At 34.1% G+C, this 22,568-nt stretch overlaps 1 protein-coding gene across 2 annotated transcripts in view; it reads right to left on the reverse strand.

Moving 5' to 3' along the window:
• Positions 1-20,684, reverse strand: part of LOC136025830 (uncharacterized) — a 113,715-nt gene extending 93,031 nt beyond the window's left edge. The window contains exons 1-2 of one of the 2 annotated variants that reach the window (XM_065701829.1): positions 20,589-20,684; positions 4,737-4,855 (exon numbers count right to left, since the gene is read on the reverse strand). In XM_065701829.1, coding sequence (XP_065557901.1) covers positions 4,737-4,848 — 112 coding nt within the window. In that variant the 5' untranslated portion in view covers positions 4,849-4,855; positions 20,589-20,684. Of the gene's footprint in view, positions 1-4,736; positions 4,856-19,475; positions 19,529-20,588 lie in introns of those variants that run through there. The other variant, XM_065701828.1, reaches the window with a different exon arrangement.
• Between the last annotated feature and the right edge of the window lie 1,884 nt (positions 20,685-22,568).

Below are 22,568 nucleotides of genomic sequence, written 5' to 3' on the forward strand. Positions count from 1 at the left end.
CATTTCCTTGTTTTGTCCCATTTTATCTTCTTTTGAATCAGCTTTTATCAATTGTTACGTTAGTTTTCATATAGCTTAGGGCTATATGAAACCGTTAGAGGGGCGGCTGCAGATGATATGTAAAAACGCAAACAAAACTATAGCAATGAAAGATTTTAGTTTTTCTGTTTTTTGATTGCTAATTTTACGTTCCTTTTTTTAAGTTTTGTTCACAATTGGAATGTACAGCAATTGTAAATGAATCACATTTCCTTGTTTTGTCCCATTTTATCTTCTTTTGAATCAGCTTTTATCAATTGTTACGTTAGTTTTCATATAGCTTAGGGCTATATGAAACCGTTAGAGGGGCGGCTGCAGATGATATGTAAAAACGCAAACAAAACTATAGCAATGAAAGATTTTAGTTTTTCTGTTTTTCGTTTTTTTGATTGCTAATTTTACGTTCCTTTTTTTTTTAAGTTTTGTTCACAATTGGAATGTACAGCAATTGTAAATGAATCATATTTACTTGTTTCGTCCCATTTTGAATAACCTTTTATCAACTATTTATGCTACTTGTCCGGACCTGGAGCCCAACGGATATAGGTGATTGGGTTACCTCCATAGTGGCAGTCATTGGACCTTACATTTTGCAGAAGAAAATAGCTCTCTCAAATTTACAATCGGATGAACGAGAGGAGTGCAGTAAGCGGGAATGTGTTGGGGGGGGGGTCCGTCCAATTAATTTTTAATGTTAAAACGGGCATTAAAGTTTTCCAATGTGATGAACCCTTTCTGAAGTTCATCTAGCGACTTCGCTCGCTACTAATGACTCCCAAGTGTCTATGAAACCGTTAGAGTGGCGGCTACCGATGATAAGTAAAAACTCAAACAAAACTATACCAATGAAAAGTGTCTCTCTGTTCTAGCATGCCTCCTCCTGAAGAGCCGCTTTTCTACACCTTTACTAAATGGCACCACATACAGAAACCTTTGTAGATCTCATAAATTAAAGTTTATTGAAGTCTAGTTCAAACGAAGAAACCCTTATTAAGCTAAAGTATGGCGGATTTGTGAGGCACAGGTGTAATTGTGTGCTGAAAGCTTTTTTTTAATCTGTTAAGCTGTCTTCCATTTTCTCAGTGTCTCTTCTGTAAAAAAAAGAGAATAAAACAGCTCAAAATAGGGATGAATCTACGAAAAAAAAGAGGACAGCAGTAAAGCAGTATAGCTCTCCTGTACAAAAGATGAAGATTTCCAGTTTACCTCAGCAGGGGCAAGAGCAAGGACAAATCTCTTGTTTTTGGGCAGGGTACAAAGAAATCACATGCTGACATTTTTGAATTCCCCGTGCTTCATAAGTGTGCTGGCGAAACCATCTGTGAGTCATGCGAACCCATTTTCGACAGCAGAAGATTCACTATTTCAGAGTGTCATGAGATTTTACCTGAATCTCAATCTCGGTCGGTAAATCCACCGGTTTTATAAATAAAGAACACGACAATACTGAAATGACATCTATCGAAATCTCAATCTCCGTCGGTAAATGAAGCGGTTTTACCGATTCGTGCAGTGATTTTACGAATGATGCCACAACTTTCCATTCCGTTAATAAGGAATATGAAAATACTGATATGACATATACTGAAATCTCAATCTTGGTCGGTTAATGTTGCGGTTTTACCCACTCGTGCAGTGATTCTTCGGATGACGCCACAATTTTCCATTCGGTTAAAGATCATGAAAATACTGACAGGACATCTACTGGAATCTCAATCTAGGTCAGTAAATGCAGCAGTTTTACCGATTCTTGTCGTGACTTGACGGGCAATCCCAAAATTTTTAATTTGGTTAAATAAAAAACCTGAAAATACTAATATGACTTGTAAAGAAACTTCGATCTCAGTCAGTAAATGTAGCGGTTTTACCGAATCGTGCAGTGATTTTGCAGACGACATGACAATTTTCCATTCGGTTAAATAATAACATAAAAAATAATGACATGACATCTACCAAGAGCTCAATCTCTGTCGGTAAATACAGCTGTTTTACCAATTCATACCCTGATTTTAAGGATGGTGCCACAATTTTCCATTCGGTTAGCTAAAGGACATGAATGTGCTAACACGGGAATCTCGACCTTAATCGGAAAAATCCAGCGGTTTTATCGACTCTTGCAGTGATTGTATGGATGCTTTCAGAGTTTTCCATTCGGTTAACAAAGAACATGAAAATACTGATATGACATATACCGAAATCTCAATCTCGGTCGGGAAATGCAACCGTTTTACCGACCTGTGCAGTGATATCACGGATGACGCCAAAATTTTCCATTCGGTTGAAAAAAAAAAAAAATACTGACAAGACACCTACTGGAATCTCGATAAATGCAGTGGTTTTACCGACCTGCGCAGTGATTTTATAGATGACACCAAAATTTTCTATTCGGTTAAAGATCAAGAAAATACTGACGTGACATCTAATGGAATCTCAATCTAGGTCGGTAAATGCAGCGGTTTTACCGACTCGTGTCGTGACTTGATGGACAGTGCCAAAATTTTCATTGGATTAAATAAAGAACGTGATAATACTGACACGACCTGTAACAAAATCTCGATCTCAGTCGGTAAATGCAGCGCTTTTACCGACCTGCGCAGTGATTTTATAGATGATGCCAAAATTTTCCATTCGGTTAAAGATCAAGAAAATACTGACATGACATCTACTGGGATCTCAATCTAGGTCAATAAATGCAGCGGTTTTAGCGACTCGTTTCGTGACTTGACGGACAGTGCCAAAATTTTCATTGGATTAAACAAAGAACGTGATAGTACTGACACGACATGTAACGAAACCTCGATCTCAGTCGGTAAATGTAGCGGTTGTACCGACTTGTACAATAATTTTGAGGACGGAATCACAATTTTCCATTCGGTTAAATAAATAACATGATAATAATGACAATACATCTACCAAAATCTCAATCTTTGTCCACTAAATGCAGCTGTTTAATCTGCTTGTAATCTGCTTTTACGGATGGCACCACAATTTTTTATTTGGTTAAATAAAGAACATGAAAAACGTAACATGACATCTTCCAAAATTCTGATCTTGGTCAGTAAATGCAGCGGTTGTACTGACTGGAAAAAATGGGCACAAACATCATTCAGTAGCAACTAGTACCATTTATTTGCAAGACGGCAAGGTAGCAGTCACACTTTACGATAGGTTAAGCAGTTAGTATATTAAGAGCTGTGGGTAGTAAAGAGAGCGACACCCATCCAAATGACGCACATGTCAGTTTCAAAATTAGAAAATTGCGCGAGTTGGATGATTGATCTCAAGTGCAAAAGAATAGATTAATGAAAGGAATTATATATGTCAAGTTTAAGAACGAACCGAGTAAAAACAAAGGGTTGGGGCTCATGAATACAATTGGAAACGACTATCGTGAACAGAACAAATGCCAATTTTCACAAAAACAACAAGTCTAAATGGATATTAGTTGTTGGGAAGTTTGTTTGCAACCCGCAAGCCACATAAGCAGCCAAAAGAATCAAACTGGCTGTGCATTACTGCCAAAAAGTCTAAAAGTCATAGAAAAGGAAGGCGTAAGCGAAGCAGTGCTTCTGTTTCAAAGCTACAGTTATGCAAGCAGTATGTCTGGTATTCAAGAGGATGTCTAATGGCACATATGAGTCAAACTGGGAAGACAAGTACCCCAAATTTCAATTCAAGACTCATAGAAAGAATCCGATTGTTGAAAACGCCTGCAGCAACACCTCCATAGTCCGAAAAATGTTTGAAATCTCAAAGGAACTGTATGTCTTCTTTATGTGTCGATTAAAACGAGTCATTGCTTACAAACGAGCAGTTGAGAGCGCTGAATTGACAATGAAGCTTAAGAATCTGTAAATGACTAAATGGGCCTCCAGGTTAGGGAGTTTGACAGCGTTGAGGATCAGCTTTGACAGTGTTGTTCAAGTTCTCAAGGCCCAAGATCTGCATCGCCACATTATCTGCTTTGATTTACTTACAATACTTACGGTCATATGCCAAGTCATGTTCAAGACGAAGGTTCTTGGAAGTTTTAAACTGAACAGCTTGATCTAGTTATTGCAAACACAAGACTAAGGGCGAAATACAAAATCTAAAATGCTCTCCTTCGAGACTAATCAGAGAGGGAAATCGGAGCATCAAAAGCAGCATTGAAAAAAAGCTAGTTCAGTAGCCAAAGATAAGTTCCAACTTAAATACCATACTAGGCGTCCACCTGCTTGTAATTCAGAGGCAATTTCTAATTCTGAGGTACTTATTTAAAATTTCAACTGTGTGAGGGATGAGCGTTCTTCTATATCTTTCAGTAGAAACTCTTATTGGGGCAAGAAAGGGTATTTTTCTTGAAACAGAACGTGGGGGCGAGTTCGGGGGGGGGGGGGGATAAATGTTCACTAGGGAAAAGAGAAGTAGTACGAGGGCTACACACGGCATTGTGGGCAAAACACAAGGAAATTTGTGCTCGCCTTTCCTTAAGGGTGACTAGATTTGCTCTTCGATGAACGGAAATGTAAGGCACCTTACAAGAATGGCCAGAGGGGGCGAGTCAAGACGTAAAACTGTGCAGTAATTGGCCAAACCATATCAGCCTCCCCTCCCCAGAAAGTAATACAGGGTGCTTCATTAAGTTACGATCCTACTACATTCTGAAAAATATCATTAGTTAAAAATGGCTCACAGCTTATTGTGAACACACTTACCATTGTCAGGGTGTGTGTACAACACATGACACTCTTTAAGTATCTTCTCATTGGTCGTCAAGGTCACATCTTCAAGAGCCGAAACAGTTTTCTGTTTTACGTTTTTTGGCATAGCAAGCCTGAAATAAACAGAAAAATTACGGTCTATAAAGAAAATATTAAAGTTTAAGAATATATTCTAAGATATTAAAGTATAGTATTAAAGTAGTAAATACTTTAAGTATTATATAGTACTTATATTATTAAAGTAAAGTATTAACGATTAAACATTAAAGTATATTCTTAGATCTTGGTTCAAACCTATGAGTTCTGAAACTTAAGATTTACTGAGAAGACTAGAGGTGAATCCAGTGAGATGACAGACATAAAAAGGAATTTTTAAATGTTGGAATATTACCTGAAATAAAATTATGTTTCCGTTTAAAGATAGTCTACGGTCTTGTAACCGCACACATAATTTTACTCCAGGTAATATTCCAACATTTGGACTTTTCATTCCAAAGAGAAGGAAATTGGTGCCAAAAAAAGCTATGTGTGTTCTAGGCTTTAGACTGTGTAATATTGCTACAGACCCGCATGGCAGATGATATTGGTTTCTGAAAATTTCGTAGTGAAAAGATTACATAAACTAAACGACCAAAAATTACCCCGTATATGAAAGGGGCTGTTCCCTCTTCAACGCCCCGCTTTTTACGCTGAGGTTTGACTCTTTCTTTCAACTCTACTTTTTAAATCAGTAAAAACTTTAGCGTAAAGAGCAGGGCGCTGAAGAGGGAACAGCCCTTTTCATATACGGGGTAATTTCTGCTTGTTTTAAGTTTTAATGTCGCTCCTTACTTTCAGTTAAAAAAAATTTGTTCTTTATATTTAATTTCTGAACGTTTTTTAGTTAATCCATGTTTTGATTTCGGCTCTCCACAGATAAATAATGTAAAGCAAAATTTGCATATTTATTTATTTGGCTAAATGGCTTTCTCATAGTTTTGAGCGAAAGATTTTGATAAAAAAGGAGGGGGGAGGAGGCCCAGTTGCCCTCCAATTTTTTGGGTACTTAAAAAGGCGACTAGAACTTTTAATTTTTACGAATTTTAATTCTCGTAAGTTATTCTCGTAAATAGCACTAATCACTTTAATTTATTTATCTGGTATACCATACATGGATAAGACCTTTACTAAAGCTCTTCTATCTGCTTAATCAAAGGCTTGTTCATAATCTGTGAAAATGTGGACCAAAGGTGTTTGATGACTCATGCACTTCGTATTTATTAATCCAAGAATGAAAATTTTGTCAGGGGTAGAGGATCCTCTGGAGCTTTAGTAAATAGCTCGAGAGCTATTTACGAGAATAACGCCCCGGTTTTTACGCTGAGGTTTGACTCTTTCTCTCAACTCTACTTTTTAAATCAGTAAAAACTTTAGCGTAAAGAGCAGGGCGCTGAAGAGGGAACAGCCCCTTGCATGTACGGGGTAATTTCTGCTTGTTTTAAGTTTTAATGTCGCTCCTTACTTTCAGTTAAAAAAATTTGTTCTTTATATTTAATTTCTGAACGTTTTTTAGTTAATCAATGTTTCGATTTCGGCTCTCCACAGTTAAATAACGTAAAGCAAAATTTGCATATTTATTTATTTGGCTAAATGGCTTTCTCATAGTTTTGAACGAAAGATTTTGATAAAAAAGGAGGGGGGAGGAGGCCCAGTTGCCCTCCAATATTTTGGGTACTTAAAAAGGCGACTAGAGCTTTTAATTTTTACGAACGTTATCATTAGTAAAAGATAAACGTAACTTACGAATTAGCTTACGTAACAAACTTCTATATTCGTATGTTTTTATTACGTATTTGAGTGGATTCGCCCACTCGTCAATAACTCGCTCTTTACACTAAAGCTTAAATTTTTTCTCCTGAGTCACAAAGGACGTAGAATAAATAGTTGAAATTACTAAAAATACTTTAGCGTAAAGAGTGAGGTAAAAGGACAAGGTGAAGTCCTTATATGCGTAATATTTTCTGTTCGTTTCAAGTTTTAATGCTACTCCTTAGTTTCAGTTGAAAAATCTTTTTCATATCTATTTTTTCATTGTTTTTTTTTAAATAATGCTAGAAAATGCTGTGCCCCCTTCATGGAAATCTTCTTCCCACATGACAAATTCCTCCATGGAAAGTTTACCCCACATAACCCCCTCTTCTCAACTTCTCTTCCCAACCAAAAATCCCTCTGAAAATGTCTCTACACTTCCCAATAACCATTGCTATATGCAAACACTGGTCAAAGTTTGTAACTTGCAGCCCCTCCCATGGGGACTGTGGGGGAGTAAGTCGTCCCCAAAGACATAATTCTTAAGATTATTCGACTATGCTGAATAAAATGGTTATCTCAGAATTTTGATCCGATGACTTTGGGAAAAAATGAGCATGGGAAGGGGCCTAGGTGCCCTCCAATTTTTTTGGTCACTATAACTTTTCATTTCCGTTCGAATGAGCCCTCTCGCAAAATTCTAGGGCCACTGGGTCAATACGATCACCCCTGGAAAAAAAACAAAAAAAAAACAACAACAAAAAAAAGAAACAGGCATCTGTGATTTGTCTTCTGGCAAAAAAATACAAAAGTTCAAATTTTTGTAGATAGGAACTTGGAGCTTGTACGGTAGGGTTCTCTGATACGCTGAATCTGATGGTATGATTTTCGTTAATATTCTATGACTTTTAGGGGGTGTTTCCCCCTATTTTCTAAAATAAGGCAAATTTTCTCATACTCGTAACTTTTGATGGGTAAGCCTAAACTTGATGAAACTTATATATTTAAAGCAGCATTAAAATAAGATTCTTTGAATGTAACTAGTGGTATCAAAATTCTGTTTTTTAGAGTTTTGGTTACTATTGAGCCGAGTTGCTCCTTACAACAGTTGTTACCACGAACTGTTTGATTAAGACAATATATGGAAAATATACTTAAGTTTGCTTTCATTTAGAGCAGTCGCACTGCAATCTCAATCAATGATTCTGATTAAATCAGTAAGGGCCATTCTCTAAAAAATCTCTGAAAAATCATGCACTGAATGGTGTCTAACATTGGCTTCTTAAATTAGAGATGGTAACGTTGGTAACGATGGTAAGTTGTTTGAAGGGGTATAGTTTCTCCTATCCCATAGATTGGCAGACAACAAATGAAAGATTTAAAGAAATAAACATAATCCAGTTATTTATATAATATATCATTATATAATATATAATATAATAATATTACAATATAATAAAAATAATAATCCATAATCAAGTATCCAATAATTGCGAAATGTAAACATAGCATATTGAAATTTATTTGCAATATTAACCTTGGATTTGTAATTGATAAGCTCACAAATTCTAAAAAAAAAAAACTATTCTTTCTTTTGTGTACAAGCAATTCTAATGAGTTCTAGGCTCCCGCCAGAGAAGAGCCACGAATACACCTCATGGAATTTATTTATATAGGAAAATATTTATATAGAAAATTATATAATATATAAAATAATTAAAGATAAAGAAAAATAAAGATAATTATGATTAAAGATAAATCATACTGGTTTATCATGCCCCATGGGGTAGTTCATGGTAACCAGGGGGTGGGGTAGCTTGAACCAAAAAATATAGTCTCATAAAATCAATGGTGCATTATTTAGCATTAGCCCACGAAACAGAAAAAATCACTCAGAGGTAGCCCGATAAAAAAAAGCCATCTTTTGATGTAAAAAAAAAAATTTGCTGAAAGTTCTGTTGGTTTTCCTTAAAAAAAAAAACTGAAATTTGGTTCAAGTTACCCCACTCTCCCCTATAACTACATATATATATATATATATATATATATATATATATATATATATATATATATATATATATATATATATATATATATATATATATATATATATATATATATATATGAGATATGCATTATGACTTATGAGATTGTGTATATATGATATATAATTATATATAATGACTAATGATATACATATATATATATATATATATATATATATATATATATATATATATATATATATATATATATATATATATATATATATATTCCAGAACATTTGTCACTGTTCAATACAAAAATAAAAAAGTGGGTATTATAACCCACAACATGTCTCTTCATTATCAAGAACTTTCGACAGAATACTGTGCTGTTTATATATATATATATATATATATGCTGTTCATATGTTTATGCTGTGCTGTTTATATGTTTATATACTGTGTGTGCACAGAATACTGTGCTGTTTATATGTTTATATGTTTATATATATATATATATATATATATATATATATATATATATATATATATATATATATATATATATATATATATATATATATATATATATATATATATATATATATATATATATATATATATATATATATATATATATATATATATATATATATATATGTGCTGTTTATATGTTTATACTGTGCTGTTTATATGTTTATATACTGTGTGTGCACAGAATACTGTGCTGTTTATATGTTTATATATATATATATATATATATACATATATACTAGCTGTTTGGGTGGCGCTTCGCGCCACCCCAACACCTAGTTGGTGGGGGCGCTTCGCGCCCCCCAAGCCCCCCCGCGCGCGTAAGTCGTTACGCGCCATATTAGTTACGCGCCATTGTAGTTGTGTCCCTATGTCCCACCTGTGAATATAGATATATATATATATATATATATATATATATATATATATATATATATATATATATATATATATATATATGTTTTTAACTACGTAAAACTTGCGAATATACAACATTCTTTGCTGTCCCATTGTCTGTGCATATAAATAGATTGTCAGGTTTACCGACTCTTGAACATGCAACATATAATGGTCCATGGGAAAACAATCCGTATTCAGATCTATACCTCATGATTCTAATGATTGCCCTTGAGCTTTGTTGATGGTGATTGCTAATCGACCATTCCCTGAGTCGCCATCGTCATTTATATATCCCCCTGTGCACCCCGGCGTCCCCTTTGTAGTTATGTCCCTGTGTCCCGGTCGTCATTTATATTCCCTGTGTCCCGGTCGTCATTTGTGTCCCGGTGTTCCAGTCTGTGATTTCTCTTTGAGTGTCCCGGGCGTCATTTATATTCCTTGTGTCCCGGTGTCCCGGTCGTCATTTATATCCCCCTGTGCCCCCCGGCGTCCCCATTGTAGTTGTGTCCCTGTGTCCCGGTCGTCATTTATATTCCCTGTGTCCCGGTCGTCATTTGTATCCCGGTGTCCCGGTCTGTATATACATTCGTTTTTTAGTTTTGTTTTTCTCCTTTATTTTTTTCCTTTTTTCTTTTTTTTCTTTTTTAGTTTATTTAGATTTTTAGATTTTTTAGTTTTTTTATTAGTTTTTGGTTTTTTTGTAGTTTTTACCATTTTTTTAGTTTTTTTAGTTTTTTTTTTTTACTTATGTCCTGGTCGTCATTTATACTCCCTGTGTCCCGGTCGTCATTTATGTCTCGGTGCTTTGTTGATTGCTAATTTATATTATATTTATATTTATATTTTTTATATTTATTAATATTTTTTTAGTTTTCTTTTTCTCTTATTTTTCAGTTTTTTCCTTTTTTTTAGTTTTTTCTTTTTTAGTTTTTAGTTCTTTTTTGTTTTTTACCTTTTTTTAGTTTTTTTAGTTTTTTTAGTTTTTTAGCTTTTTTAGTTTTTTTATTAGTTTTTAGTTTTTTTTTTAGTTTTTGCCTTTTTTTAGTTTTTTCAGTCTTTTTTAGTTTTTAGTTTTTTACCTTTTTTTAGTTTTTTTTAGTTTTTTAGCTTTTTTAGTTTTTTTTCTTTTTAGTTTTTTTTGTAGTTTTTACCTTTTTTAGTTTTTTTTCTTCTTTTGTATTAGTGTGAAATAATTCAGACGTCATATGCGGACAAACACGACGTCACTCGACAGACAGACAGACAGACATAACCCACAAACAACTTATTTTTATATATATTTATTCATATTTTTTTAGTTTTCTTTTTCTCTTTTATTTTTCAGTTTTTTCCTTTTTTTTTAGTTTTTTTCTTTTTTAGTTTTTAGTTTTTTTTAGTTTTTTACCTTTTTTTAGTTTTTTTTAGTTTTTTTAGTTTTTTAGCTTTTTTAGTTTTTTTTATTAGTTTTTATTTTTTTTGTAGTTTTTGCCTTTTTTTATTTTTTTCAGTTTTTTTTTTAGTTATTAGATTTTTACCTTTTTTTAGCTTTTTTTTAGTTTTTTAGTTTTTTTAGTTTTTTTTTCTTTTTAGTTTTTTTGTAGTTTTTACCTTTTTTAGTTTTTTTCTTCTTTGGTATTAGTGTGAAATAATTCAGACGTCATTTGCGAACAAACATGACGTCACCTGATCCACAGATCCACACACAGACAACTTATTTTTATATATATAGATATATATATATATATATATATATAGATAGATAGATAATTTTATTCACCCACTCGATACAAAACCACAAATGGCACGAATGGAGTACAAAGAAGAAAAGAAAAAAAAACAAAAAAAAAAAAAAAACAAACACTTAACTGCACAAACAAAAACAAACGTTACGATACACCGCCAATAAATAAAAACATTATTACAAAAACTCACTAAGGACGAATTGCAATTGCCAGACTACTAGGCCCAAGCGACCCCAAAAATTCAGAACGACGTTTCGTCACAGCAGCAATCGGATCTGTGATACCGAACCTTGCAGACATCTTGGAATTTTTAACCCACGGTGGGGTATTTAAAAGAAACTTTGCATATTTGTAAAAAAGTGATCGAAGGTTTCTTTTATCACTAACACTAAATATATGCCAAAACGGTGATAAAGCCAGAAAGTGTGGGATCACCAGTGCATTATATAGCCTAGCTCGAATTTGTCGATTATATTTCGCTTTAGTTGAAGATAGCGCCCCGTAAGCCTTACGTGCCTTTTCTGCGAAATTACCTATTTGGCGAGCACGTGTAGATGCCATGTTATGACCTATAGGCATTCCTAAGTACATTATGGAGTCAGACAGTGGAACCTCTTGAGCACCAAATTTGACAGCAAGATCTATACAATCTGCATTTCTCCTATTGAAAGCAACAATCTCGCTTTTACTTGCATTAAAAGATAGGCCTATCTCTCTATAAGCATCATCTAGAATCTGAAAATTTTCTTCAATACGAGACAAACATCTACTTAAATTAAAAATATCATCTGCGTAATTAAGTAATGTTACATCCAAACCTCGGAAAATGCAGCTCATTTGCACTAACTTTTGGGCCTCGAGAACACTATTATTATACAACCGGGGTGACGAAATTGCACCCTGCCTAATGCCCTTTCTAACCGGAATAGCATTTGGTAATACAATCGGCCCGTTAGGAGACGGGACTTTAACTTGGACTCGAAGCTTCTTATACATATCCCGAAAAGGCAAAATAACCGATCGGTCCACACCACGTTTATGAGCAGACACTAATAACTGGGGATGTATCCCAGAATCAAAAGCACGTCTAACATCGTGACTCGCTAGAATAAGGGATTCATTCAGTTCATCAGCTTCTATTAATATATTAGCAAGAATATAATGGACGTGCTCGCGACCAACACCTTTTTTAAATCCGAACTGATTATCGGGGGTAGAACATTGAAAAGCAATATGATCTATAACTAGCAATTCCATAAGCTTACATAAAACCGGCGAAACAGTTATAGGGCGGTAAGATACGCATTCAGACGGATTTTTCCCTTTTTTCAAAATAGGTGTAATTACTCCAGTACCAAAAACGTCGGGAACGAGACCAGAATTAAAGATAATTTGGAATAGAAGCTCTAAATGACTCAGGAGACCAGCAGTACCATGTACAAGATGCAACCCACACAACTTATCGACACCTTTCGATTGTTTCTTTTTTAATTTTGAAATTGCACGAATCAGATTAGGAACAGTTACTATGTAGCCAACACCAGAACTAGGCAATTCCATGAACTTATCAAGTTCGACTTCATATTTATCTTCAAGATCTTGTTCGGGTGGAGAGAACTCAGAAGTAAAGTGGGACACCCAATCTTGCTCAGAGATCACAGGTTCAACACTATTCTGATCACCATTACGTTTAAGAAATCTCCACACAGCATTTGGGTCATTACTTATCAATTGACTATGTTGATCGATCACTTCACATTTATGCTTAGACAAAATCTTGGCAAATCTGCGTTTGCTGAACAGCCGAACTTCATTTACAACACCTGATTTCGGACGACCACACTCGTTCCAGAGCCTAAGCCAAAATTTTGCACGACCACATGCTTCACTTAGAGCAGGGTTTTCGGACCACTTTGGAATTTCCGTTCCCACTCGGACTTTACGAATGGGGACCGCAGCGGCCTCGGCAGATAACAGTGCGTGAGATATTTCACTACAGTAGATGTTTAGTAGCAGCTGTTTCTCTTCATCTTGAATACATACACTCTGCTGTAGTAATTGGAACGGCACTTTAATCTTTGTGAGAATCTCATCCAATACGTAATGATAAGTAGCCAGGTCAATTTTACTCCAATTAGTTTTGATTTTCCACTTCTTTTCATTAGTTGGGGGGTTAGGAGAGGCAGGAATTACTCGAAAAGTGTTTATAATTGGAAAGTGATCAGACGCGCTTACGCTCAGATCTACGTGCGAATTGCCGCAAGCTGGAGATTGGATGGAACTTAACATGAAGTCGAGAGATGAAGTCGAGCCTGAGTTATGGATATAAGTAAAACACAGATCATTGTTAGCAAGACGAAGACCGTCACAGGAAGATAGGAGGATCTGTGCTCGAGCGTTAGACTCATCAGTCAAGTCACAGTTCACGTCACCAGCGACTATACATTCAAGGCCCTGGCTAGAACAGCTGCCCACCGAACTCGATAGCTTACTGCAGGCTTCACTAAATTTTTTTTCTGATTTACTGTCTCTGTAGTCTGTTGGCATGTACACAGAGTGGATAACAGTTTTGTGCACCTTAACAGCAACAAAAAAGTCTGAAGATTTATACAGAATGGGATTTAACCTGCTGCTAACAAGAATGGCGATTCCACCGGACGGCCTTCCCCTGCCCGATGACTTTGCAGGAGTAGCAAATACTTTGACGCCATCGTTTAGCTCAAGCAGACTAACGGCTTGATTCGAGAGGAAGTGTTCCTGCACACAGAGTACATCGTTATAACATAACAATCCTTCTAACAGTGGCATTTTATCAACCACTCCACCATTTAAGTTCCATGAAACAACCCGTATAGAATCACCGATCATTGTTTAGAAATTAGCTTCTGAGCTACTGGACATTGGAAGCTGTAGCACGGGTGTCGAGAAGAACCACACAGAGCGCATTTGGGGGCATTTTGGCATGGATTGTCCCGAGAGCTGGAATGATCTCCACCGCACTTTGAACATTTCGGGGGATCTACACAAGATTTTGCTGCATGTCCGTAGGACTGACAGTTGTAGCACTGCATCGGTAAGAATTTAAATTCTGTAATGGGAAGTCGCTCGTAACCAAAAATGGGCGGAGAGTTCATTGCGTTAAAGAGATGAGCTTTGCTTTCAAACTGTAATTTGAATGACCGAGTACTACCAATTTGTACGGCCTTAACACAGTTCGGTACAACTGAGCGCAGTTCGTCATCTGAAGTTTCAGTGGGAACGTGGCGGATTATTCCGAAGAAAGCGGGAGTTTTTACTTTAACACTTATAGTTGAGTCACTTTTACCCACTGCCTCAGCCAGGGACTCGGCAGCATTCTTGTTGTTCAAGACTACTCTCCATTCAGATTTCCTAGGTTTCAGCTCCACAATATTCGAACTAGTATCACCACATACTCTGTCCAAATAGGATTTCCGAGCGCTAGGGTTCGAAAGATCTTTCGGGGGATTCTTCAAAACAACCGCATATGACAGTTTCGACATGATCGATATATATATCATATATATATATATATATATATATATATATATATATATATATATATATATATTATAATTATATTACATAGTGTTTTTTCTTTTTATATTGTGCTGAGGACGCCTAGTTTATATACAGGTGAAATATCCACGTTGTTTTAGTCTTTCATCTCTTTTCTCTTTGCTGGCTGCAGTCTTGTTTGATGTTTTTGTTTTCTCTCTTTATAGAAGATCAAGTCCCTTCAGACAATGGGCAACAATTCAGCTCAGAAGAAAGTTTTCATAGAAACCTGGGATATCAGTTATAACCCATCAAGTCCCCAGTACGTCTAATCATGTAAGATGAGCAAAAAGGCAGTCCACACTGCAAAACAGATAATGTGAAAGCTTTAGAAAGTGAAACAGATCTGTAGATTGTATTGTAACAAAATACTACAGTTAATGGAGCAAATCCTCTGGTCCAGCTGCTTCTGAGCAGAAAAAGACAGTCAATGATCCAACAGCTGCCATCACAACTGCAGCCAAAAATAATCACAAAGCCTGTTTTTGAGAAAGCTCAAGTTAAACAACAGAGCACTCACAACAAGAACAGCAAGGAGCTGAAAGAATTGTGCCCAATTCTTTGGGGGGGGGAATTTGATGAGTAGTAAATGATGTAAAGATATAGCAGAAAAAAGGTTGGAGCAGCCAGAGGACTGGTATAGAAGATGGCAGCTTGCTTTGTAGAAACAGGTGCCACTTAAACCCAAGGTGGAGCCGTTCATGATTGAGTCAGCACTAACACAAATATATCCATGAAAGGTCAGCTACTTTAACCAGTAGACTTTCAAAACGACCTGTTAATATGAACCTGAGCATAGGATGCAAAGACAACAATCACTGCCAGCCATTCTGCTCATGATCCAAATCTTTCTACATGAGGAAGAAAAAATACACTGATTTGCTTGCTTACTTTTGTTTATCATGGAAATGGAATAAAATGACTTAAAAATTTGGTACAGCTTTTAGATTACCATCTTGAAGATAAACTGAAGTTAAAGGTGTCTGGGAAGAGTCAAAATTATAGACTAGCCTAAGAATTTGGATCACAGTTTGAAATACTCATTACTAGCCAATAGGCAGAAATAACAGGATGCTCAGAGTTTATGTTATGGTTTGTTAATTCTTGATCCTGTATAGTACTGGGATACATTTTTACAGTTACAAGTTTAGTCAATTAACATAATCAAGTTAATGGACAGACCTTTTGTGTAGGCTATTCAGTTTTTCATTCTAACAAAATGTATCCAATATTAAGCTTAGTTTATTGAAACTTGTATTTTTAATTCAACTTGTCTATTAGACCATTCAACAAATTCTTGACTTCACTACTGTTTTGTAGAAGAAGCATACATTTTTTGAGATTAAGATGAGCTTAATTAAATTAAGATGAGCAAAATTAAGATTTTGAAATTAATTAATTAATTAAGGTAGTATTAGTGTTGTAACTGGTAAAATTTGTCATGGTAAAATTGTGTGTTTTATGTATTTTACTGTAATTTTATAGACCCGTGTAAAATCGGTGTTTTACCTGCTTTACCAATATTTTATATATTTTATGTACTTTACCAGTATCTTACATATTTTACTGATATATTTTATGACACCTTATAATTTTCACAGCACAAAAGTGCAAAGAGGCTGACAGAAACAGAGTTGGATAAAATTTTTAAAAGGCTGCTTGTCTTAATTCAGTCTCTTATGAGAACAGTAAAGTGTACCATACAACAGGTAATTATAATTTTAAAATGGTGAAATATTAGCAAAAAGAAAATTATATTAGTTCTATGAGCTGTTTAAAACAGAAAGGGCTACAAGCAAGATTGACATATGACAACCAAGGATAAAATAATAAAATTAGATCGTCAAGAAAATGAGTGTTTGTCAGCCAGTGGACAGAAAAGAAGCAAAAATGACAGAAGCAGATATTTTGTCAGGGACTTCTGCCCAACTGTCTTCAGTGCTCAAAAACAAAAGGAAAACTGACCTTTTGAAGTAATGCTAAACAGAGCATAAAGACTGAATAAAACAAACCAAGCTGGTATAAATGAAAGATAATTCACTAATTAGATTAGACAATAATTCTCTTCTTAGTGATTGAGTTAGCTTATCTGCTGACCTGATTTTCATTAAGAATGTGGTCAGATAATCTTTGCTTAAACTAAAGAAAAATTTTATTTGAATCCTTTAATTTTGAGTTATTGTAAATTCAGTTTATAAGAATATTTCCAGTATCTCTATTTATGATTTTTTTTTTCATTTCAATTGCCTTCCTAAAAGAATATTGGAAGCCATTTGCTTCAGATAATAAAGTTGGCTCATTGAAAAGAACTAGATGATCTGGATGTTCGAAAATGTGAAGGGCCAAAGCAGAATCAAATTCTCATTTTTATTCGAAATTTAATATCTCAGAGAAATCTTGTGCTCATGCTGTCATTTCCTAGTGAGCCAGCAGGTATCTCCTCCTCCCCTGGAAAATACTCCAAAGGAGAATATCCCCCAATTTTCCCAATGGATAATTCTGGATCTTCAATAGAAGGGATATTGAAATGTCTACTCTCTTTTTTTAAATTTGAGACAATCATAAGGCATTGCCTGTAGTAAAGACCCATAAGAGTTTAATATATTGATATTTATTCATTGATTTTTTCTCAGAGGCATTTCACGTGGAAGGGGTGGTCAAATTAACTGTGGAGGGGGCTCAGTCAATTGGGAATCAAAAGTTCCAGTGCTCTTTTCAAAAATTTAGCCTGCTTTTCAACTAATTGCTGCTAAATGAGTTGTTACTGATTACAATCTCTTTAAAGAAATTATTATTCTAGTTTAATAGCCATTGTGCTTCAGCAGTTGTTTTGAGATAATTTTTGAATAAATATAGAATTAGTTCCAAGGGAACAACAAGGGGATATGGGAAGTTGAAATTGGACAGACACATTTATCTGAATCATATTATGAAGAAGAGGAGTTAGATTTGCCACCAGATCCTTTTAAAGACAGCCTTAATGACTGAATTTTCTGCTATCTGATCTAGTTCTTAGTTAATTAAAGTGTTACAAACCCCTATTTACTTGTATTTAGTGTTTTTATAAATAAATGAAAAATAACATGTATGGGGTATGAGAAATGTGTCTGAATACAGCTATTTAAATATGTTAGACTGTTAGGGTAACATTTCTTAGGTTTAAATGTAGAAACAATTGTAAATCTGATCTTACTCCCAAATAATTGTAAATAGGGTAAAGGCACTGACAATTCAACAGTGCAATTTTGGAACCACTGTCAAAATTTTCAAAAAAAAAACAGAATAAGTCTGCTTAGTCAAGATTTGGAACACCATCTGTTGAAGCCATTGTTATATTTTGACAAAGCATAACATAGACACTATATCTAATACACCCAGACAAGAAAAGAATATTCAATTCAATCAGTTTCCTGTTTTCAACACAAAATGAGTTCTCAACAATTTTTTAGCTATGTAATGCTCAAAATGTCATTACTTGGTTACTTTTTTGTAAAAAAAAAAGTTGGGATCAGCATCAATGTATTCAGATACCTGATCATCTGATCTTCTGATCTTCTCTAAAATGCAGCCACATTGGCCTTTTCTTGATAAAATTAAGTTAAACTGGCAGTTAATATTATATTGACAAAACTGTGTTCCAAGTGTTGAAAATTCTTGCCTGAAGTAGTAAAATACCAGACCAACCAAAAATGTTCCTTCAGCTGAATTTAAATCTAGATATTGGCTTCTATTATGAGATTTTTTTTTCTTTTGAGAATACCTTGTTGTAACCTTGTCAAAATTTTTGACACACAGCAACAGACCTTGTCAAAATATAGGTGACTGTTGAAACTTCACTGAACATGTAAAATAGATAAGAAATAGTTGGTGTCAAAATGCAAGGGTTGAAAATACAATTTTTGAAAATGTTGAAAATACAACAAAAACATAGTTGTCAAATTACAGGTACTTTCTCAACAACAAGAGATTTTGATGATTATTATTTGTAATAATATTTCACATGAAAAAAAATTAAATGTTTATTTTTTAGATTGTAGTTTTACTGATTTGATGCTAATCAGACAGATAGTCCAATTAAGCCTTTAGACACATCCCTGAAACTTTCATTTTCCTAACCTAACCCCTTTCTGTGACAGCCAAAAGTCAATAAACTAGAATTTTACCTGAAGTCCTTTACAAACCTTCAAAGATGATAACCTTTTTTCTTATTCTAGACAGAGCTTATACACCTATGTTAACATCATTGCTGTTCAAACCAGTTTACCCATAAAGTGAATTAACAGAGACAAACATGAGAATCAATAAATGCCTGGAAAATATAAAATATGGCATATGTAGCCTATTTGGGTAAGGTTAGGTTAAAATTTAATTTTTGCCAAAAATGATTATTAAATTTGGAAAGAGCTTAAAAGGCACTGAGTGTTATGTTAAATTTATTTGTAGGTTGTTTATATAAATCATTCAAGATTTACTAAAAAGTTTTAAGGTAAAATTCTAGTTAATTGACTAATGAAAGTTCTTAAGCCAAACTGGCCAGATACAACAATAAACAACAAAGAGAGATAAAACTCTACAAAAAGAATATCTCAAACGAGACAATGGCCAGTAGAGAGGAAAGACTAAAACAATGCAGATATTTTGCCTGTATCCAAACAAGGTGTCCTCAACACAAGATAAAAAATTTTAAAAATCAAAAGAAAACTAATCTAAAAACAAATAAAAACCATCACCAATAATAAAAAATATAATTGTCACTACTTATCCACATAGAGAAAAGCAGCTATTTGAGTTACTTCTATGCTCTTTGATTCTCATTGAAGTAACTCAAATAGCTGCTTTTCTCTACGTGGATAAGTAGCAACAATTCTATTTATTATTATTGGTGGTGGTTTTTATTTGTTTTTAGATTAGTTTTCTTTTAAATTTATTTTAATTTTTTATCTTGTGCTGATGATGCCTTGTTTGGATACAGGCAAAATATCCACGTTGTTTTAGTCTTTCCTCTCTACTGGCCATCATCTTGTTTGAAGTTTTCTTTTTGTAGAGTTTTATCTTTCTTTGTTGTTTATAGTTAATTTACTTCTTACTATCTCAGAAAGGATTTAGGTTAGGAAAATGAAACTTTCAGGGATAAATCTACAGACTAAAGTATGTCCCAGGAAGGAATTTTGAAGCAACTACCTCTACTCCTTCTCCCTTTAGAGAGCCCTGACCTTTGATGACCTTTAAAAATATGTGTGTTATTAAAGTGAAATCTTGCAAAATAGATCTTCTGCTTAATTGAAGTACAACAAAGTTGTTTTCAGCTTCATAACTTTGCTCAATTCCATTTTATGAGGTTTTAAAGATGTGTAAACACATTTCCTACGTTTTGAAAAAAAACATTTATATGGCTCAAAAATCTACTCAAATAACAGGAATTGTATTTTCAGAACTAAAGGCAGAGAAAAAGCAACTAGTAACTGAAAATTAATGTAAAATGTTGTTTTGCCAAAATTTTGATAGATATAGACCTGTCATGTAGGCACATTTCAGAGGCCTCTAGAGGGAGAAGGAGAGGAGGTGGGTAGATTAAAATACCTTTCCCGTGACATACTTTAGCCTGTAGACCCATCCCTGAAAGTTTCATTTTTCTAACCTAAACCCTTTCCGAGATAGAAAGAAGTCAATTCACTAGAATTTTACCACCAATATTTGCAAAAGAAAGTCGTTCAAGAACCAATTAGTCATCCCTTTTTAGAACTACCAAAACTTACAAAGACTGAGCTATTTGGCAATTTTTTCGGCATGTATATTAAAGAATATAAAATAAAATAAAGAGTGGTGCTTGTTTGGCCACATACTTATATTATTTTTTAAACAAGGAAGTATGAAATTCCCCTATTCCTTGCCGGTTTATGTTTGAAAATAGTATATTTGTGAATTAGAAATGAAATAGCTAATACCAATAAATGTAATCCCAAAATATCACTTGAAAAAATGAAATAATTATGAACAGAACTTTATATTTCCTCTATGAATAAAAACTTTCAAAGAAAAATTTTTGTGAGATTTGAATGAGATAAATAATGTAAATGTTTATCCCCTAAAATATGTGATGTAGTTAACTAAATACCTGTTAATCAAAAACGAACATAAGTTAATAAAAAAAAAAAAATCCCAAAAAGAAGCTTTTTCGAAGAAAAGTAAAAGCAATATTAAGCTTAAAATCAGTAAACATGAATTTTTGTAATAATTCAAACTCAAAACGACTAGAAATTACCATTATAGAATAAATAACACCTACAACAAACAAAAAGTTAAATACACAATGATAGCAAACAAACAAACAACTGTTACAAATGGAAATGAATAAACAGATCTTAAACCGAGCAAAACAAAAAGTGAATATGCAAATAAAGCTTAAAATGAACAAAAATGACTAAAAACAAGATTTTGTATACGACCTCCCTCCTTCTGTGTAAAAACCCAAAGTCTACTGTGTCATTGACGTTTTATCGAAAATTATAGGCCTACGTGTCTTGAACAGTCATAGAAAGAACTAATATACTAAACTGAATTTTTTATATATATAATGATGTTAATCGCTTAAAGCTCATTAGTTAGCATTTTATTTCACTGTTTTCTTAATTTTTATGTTCAATGTTGTAATAACTACAAAAAATATTTGTGATACAAATCATTGTTCTACTGTTTGTTTTGAAGAGTCCTTGAAAAGAATTAATGAAATGTAATTGAATGTTACTAATATCAATTGTTGAAAACTCAGCAATTCAAAGTTTTATTTCATTGCAACTATTATTTTTGTTTTCAATATTGTAAGTACATAAAAAATATTTGTAATTTGAATTAATTGTTGGCAAATAAAATAGAATTCATCAACAAATCATTTCTTTTTTACGTTAGGCCAACACAGCGCCGCAAGGATGTATCAGTTTCTTGGCTAAATTCAAGTTTGAGATTACCAATCCCTTAGAAACTATTTACAGACAGGTTCAAACTATGGACCTCAGATTTCTAGGTGTGGTTATATCTAGTCCCCGAAGCCACACCGAAATAATATTCGGCGGAGGTGGCGCACCGACAAGTACATTTGCACGACACTGAAATTTTTTTAGTGACGATCCACCGATAATTGATTGGCTGCACGTCGTCAATGGATTGGCGTTTGTTCTATTTTTAGAATTGTATTACTTATTTCTTAAAAGTTTCAAAAACTAAATTAGTGTCAGTTCTTTCCGGAATTCCTTTTCAGCAAGTGTCTTTGGGGTCCTCAATTCCTTTTCAACTTCGTTACCACGACGAAACCTGGGACAAAATAAAGACGGGACTTTAATATTAACTTCTCCCATACATTTTTTTTAGCCCAAATGATTGACAGTGAGACCTTAAACTGTTTAAATAGATCCTACACCATAGGGAATTTAAAATTTAAACGGAATTTAAATCTTAAGACTTAAATAAAAAAATATTATTTTCGCCATATTTGGTGCAAAAAACGTCAATTGAAATCTCAATGGAATCTGATGCATATGTTTTACTCTTTTTCTGGATTTACTGGTCTTGCAACCTACATTCCACTTGTTTTTTTTTTTACTATCCTCCACCTATTTTGCGACATCTTCTCCTTTCATTACAATAGACCGTTGTTTCACATTCAATGGCATCACAACAAAAACTAAATGTGAAGGTAAAGAGTATAGCATTGGACTTAATAGTTCCTACTGCCGGTGCTGTTCTTCGTTTTTTGGCCCTTCAGCCTGGAAGAGCAAAGGAAGGCCGGGGGCCAGGTATCCTTTGCTTTCAAACACCCTTACTCTTTG

This window comes from Artemia franciscana, chromosome 4 (genome assembly GCF_032884065.1).
Source record: "Artemia franciscana chromosome 4, ASM3288406v1, whole genome shotgun sequence".
Lineage (NCBI taxonomy): Eukaryota > Metazoa > Arthropoda > Branchiopoda > Anostraca > Artemiidae > Artemia > Artemia franciscana.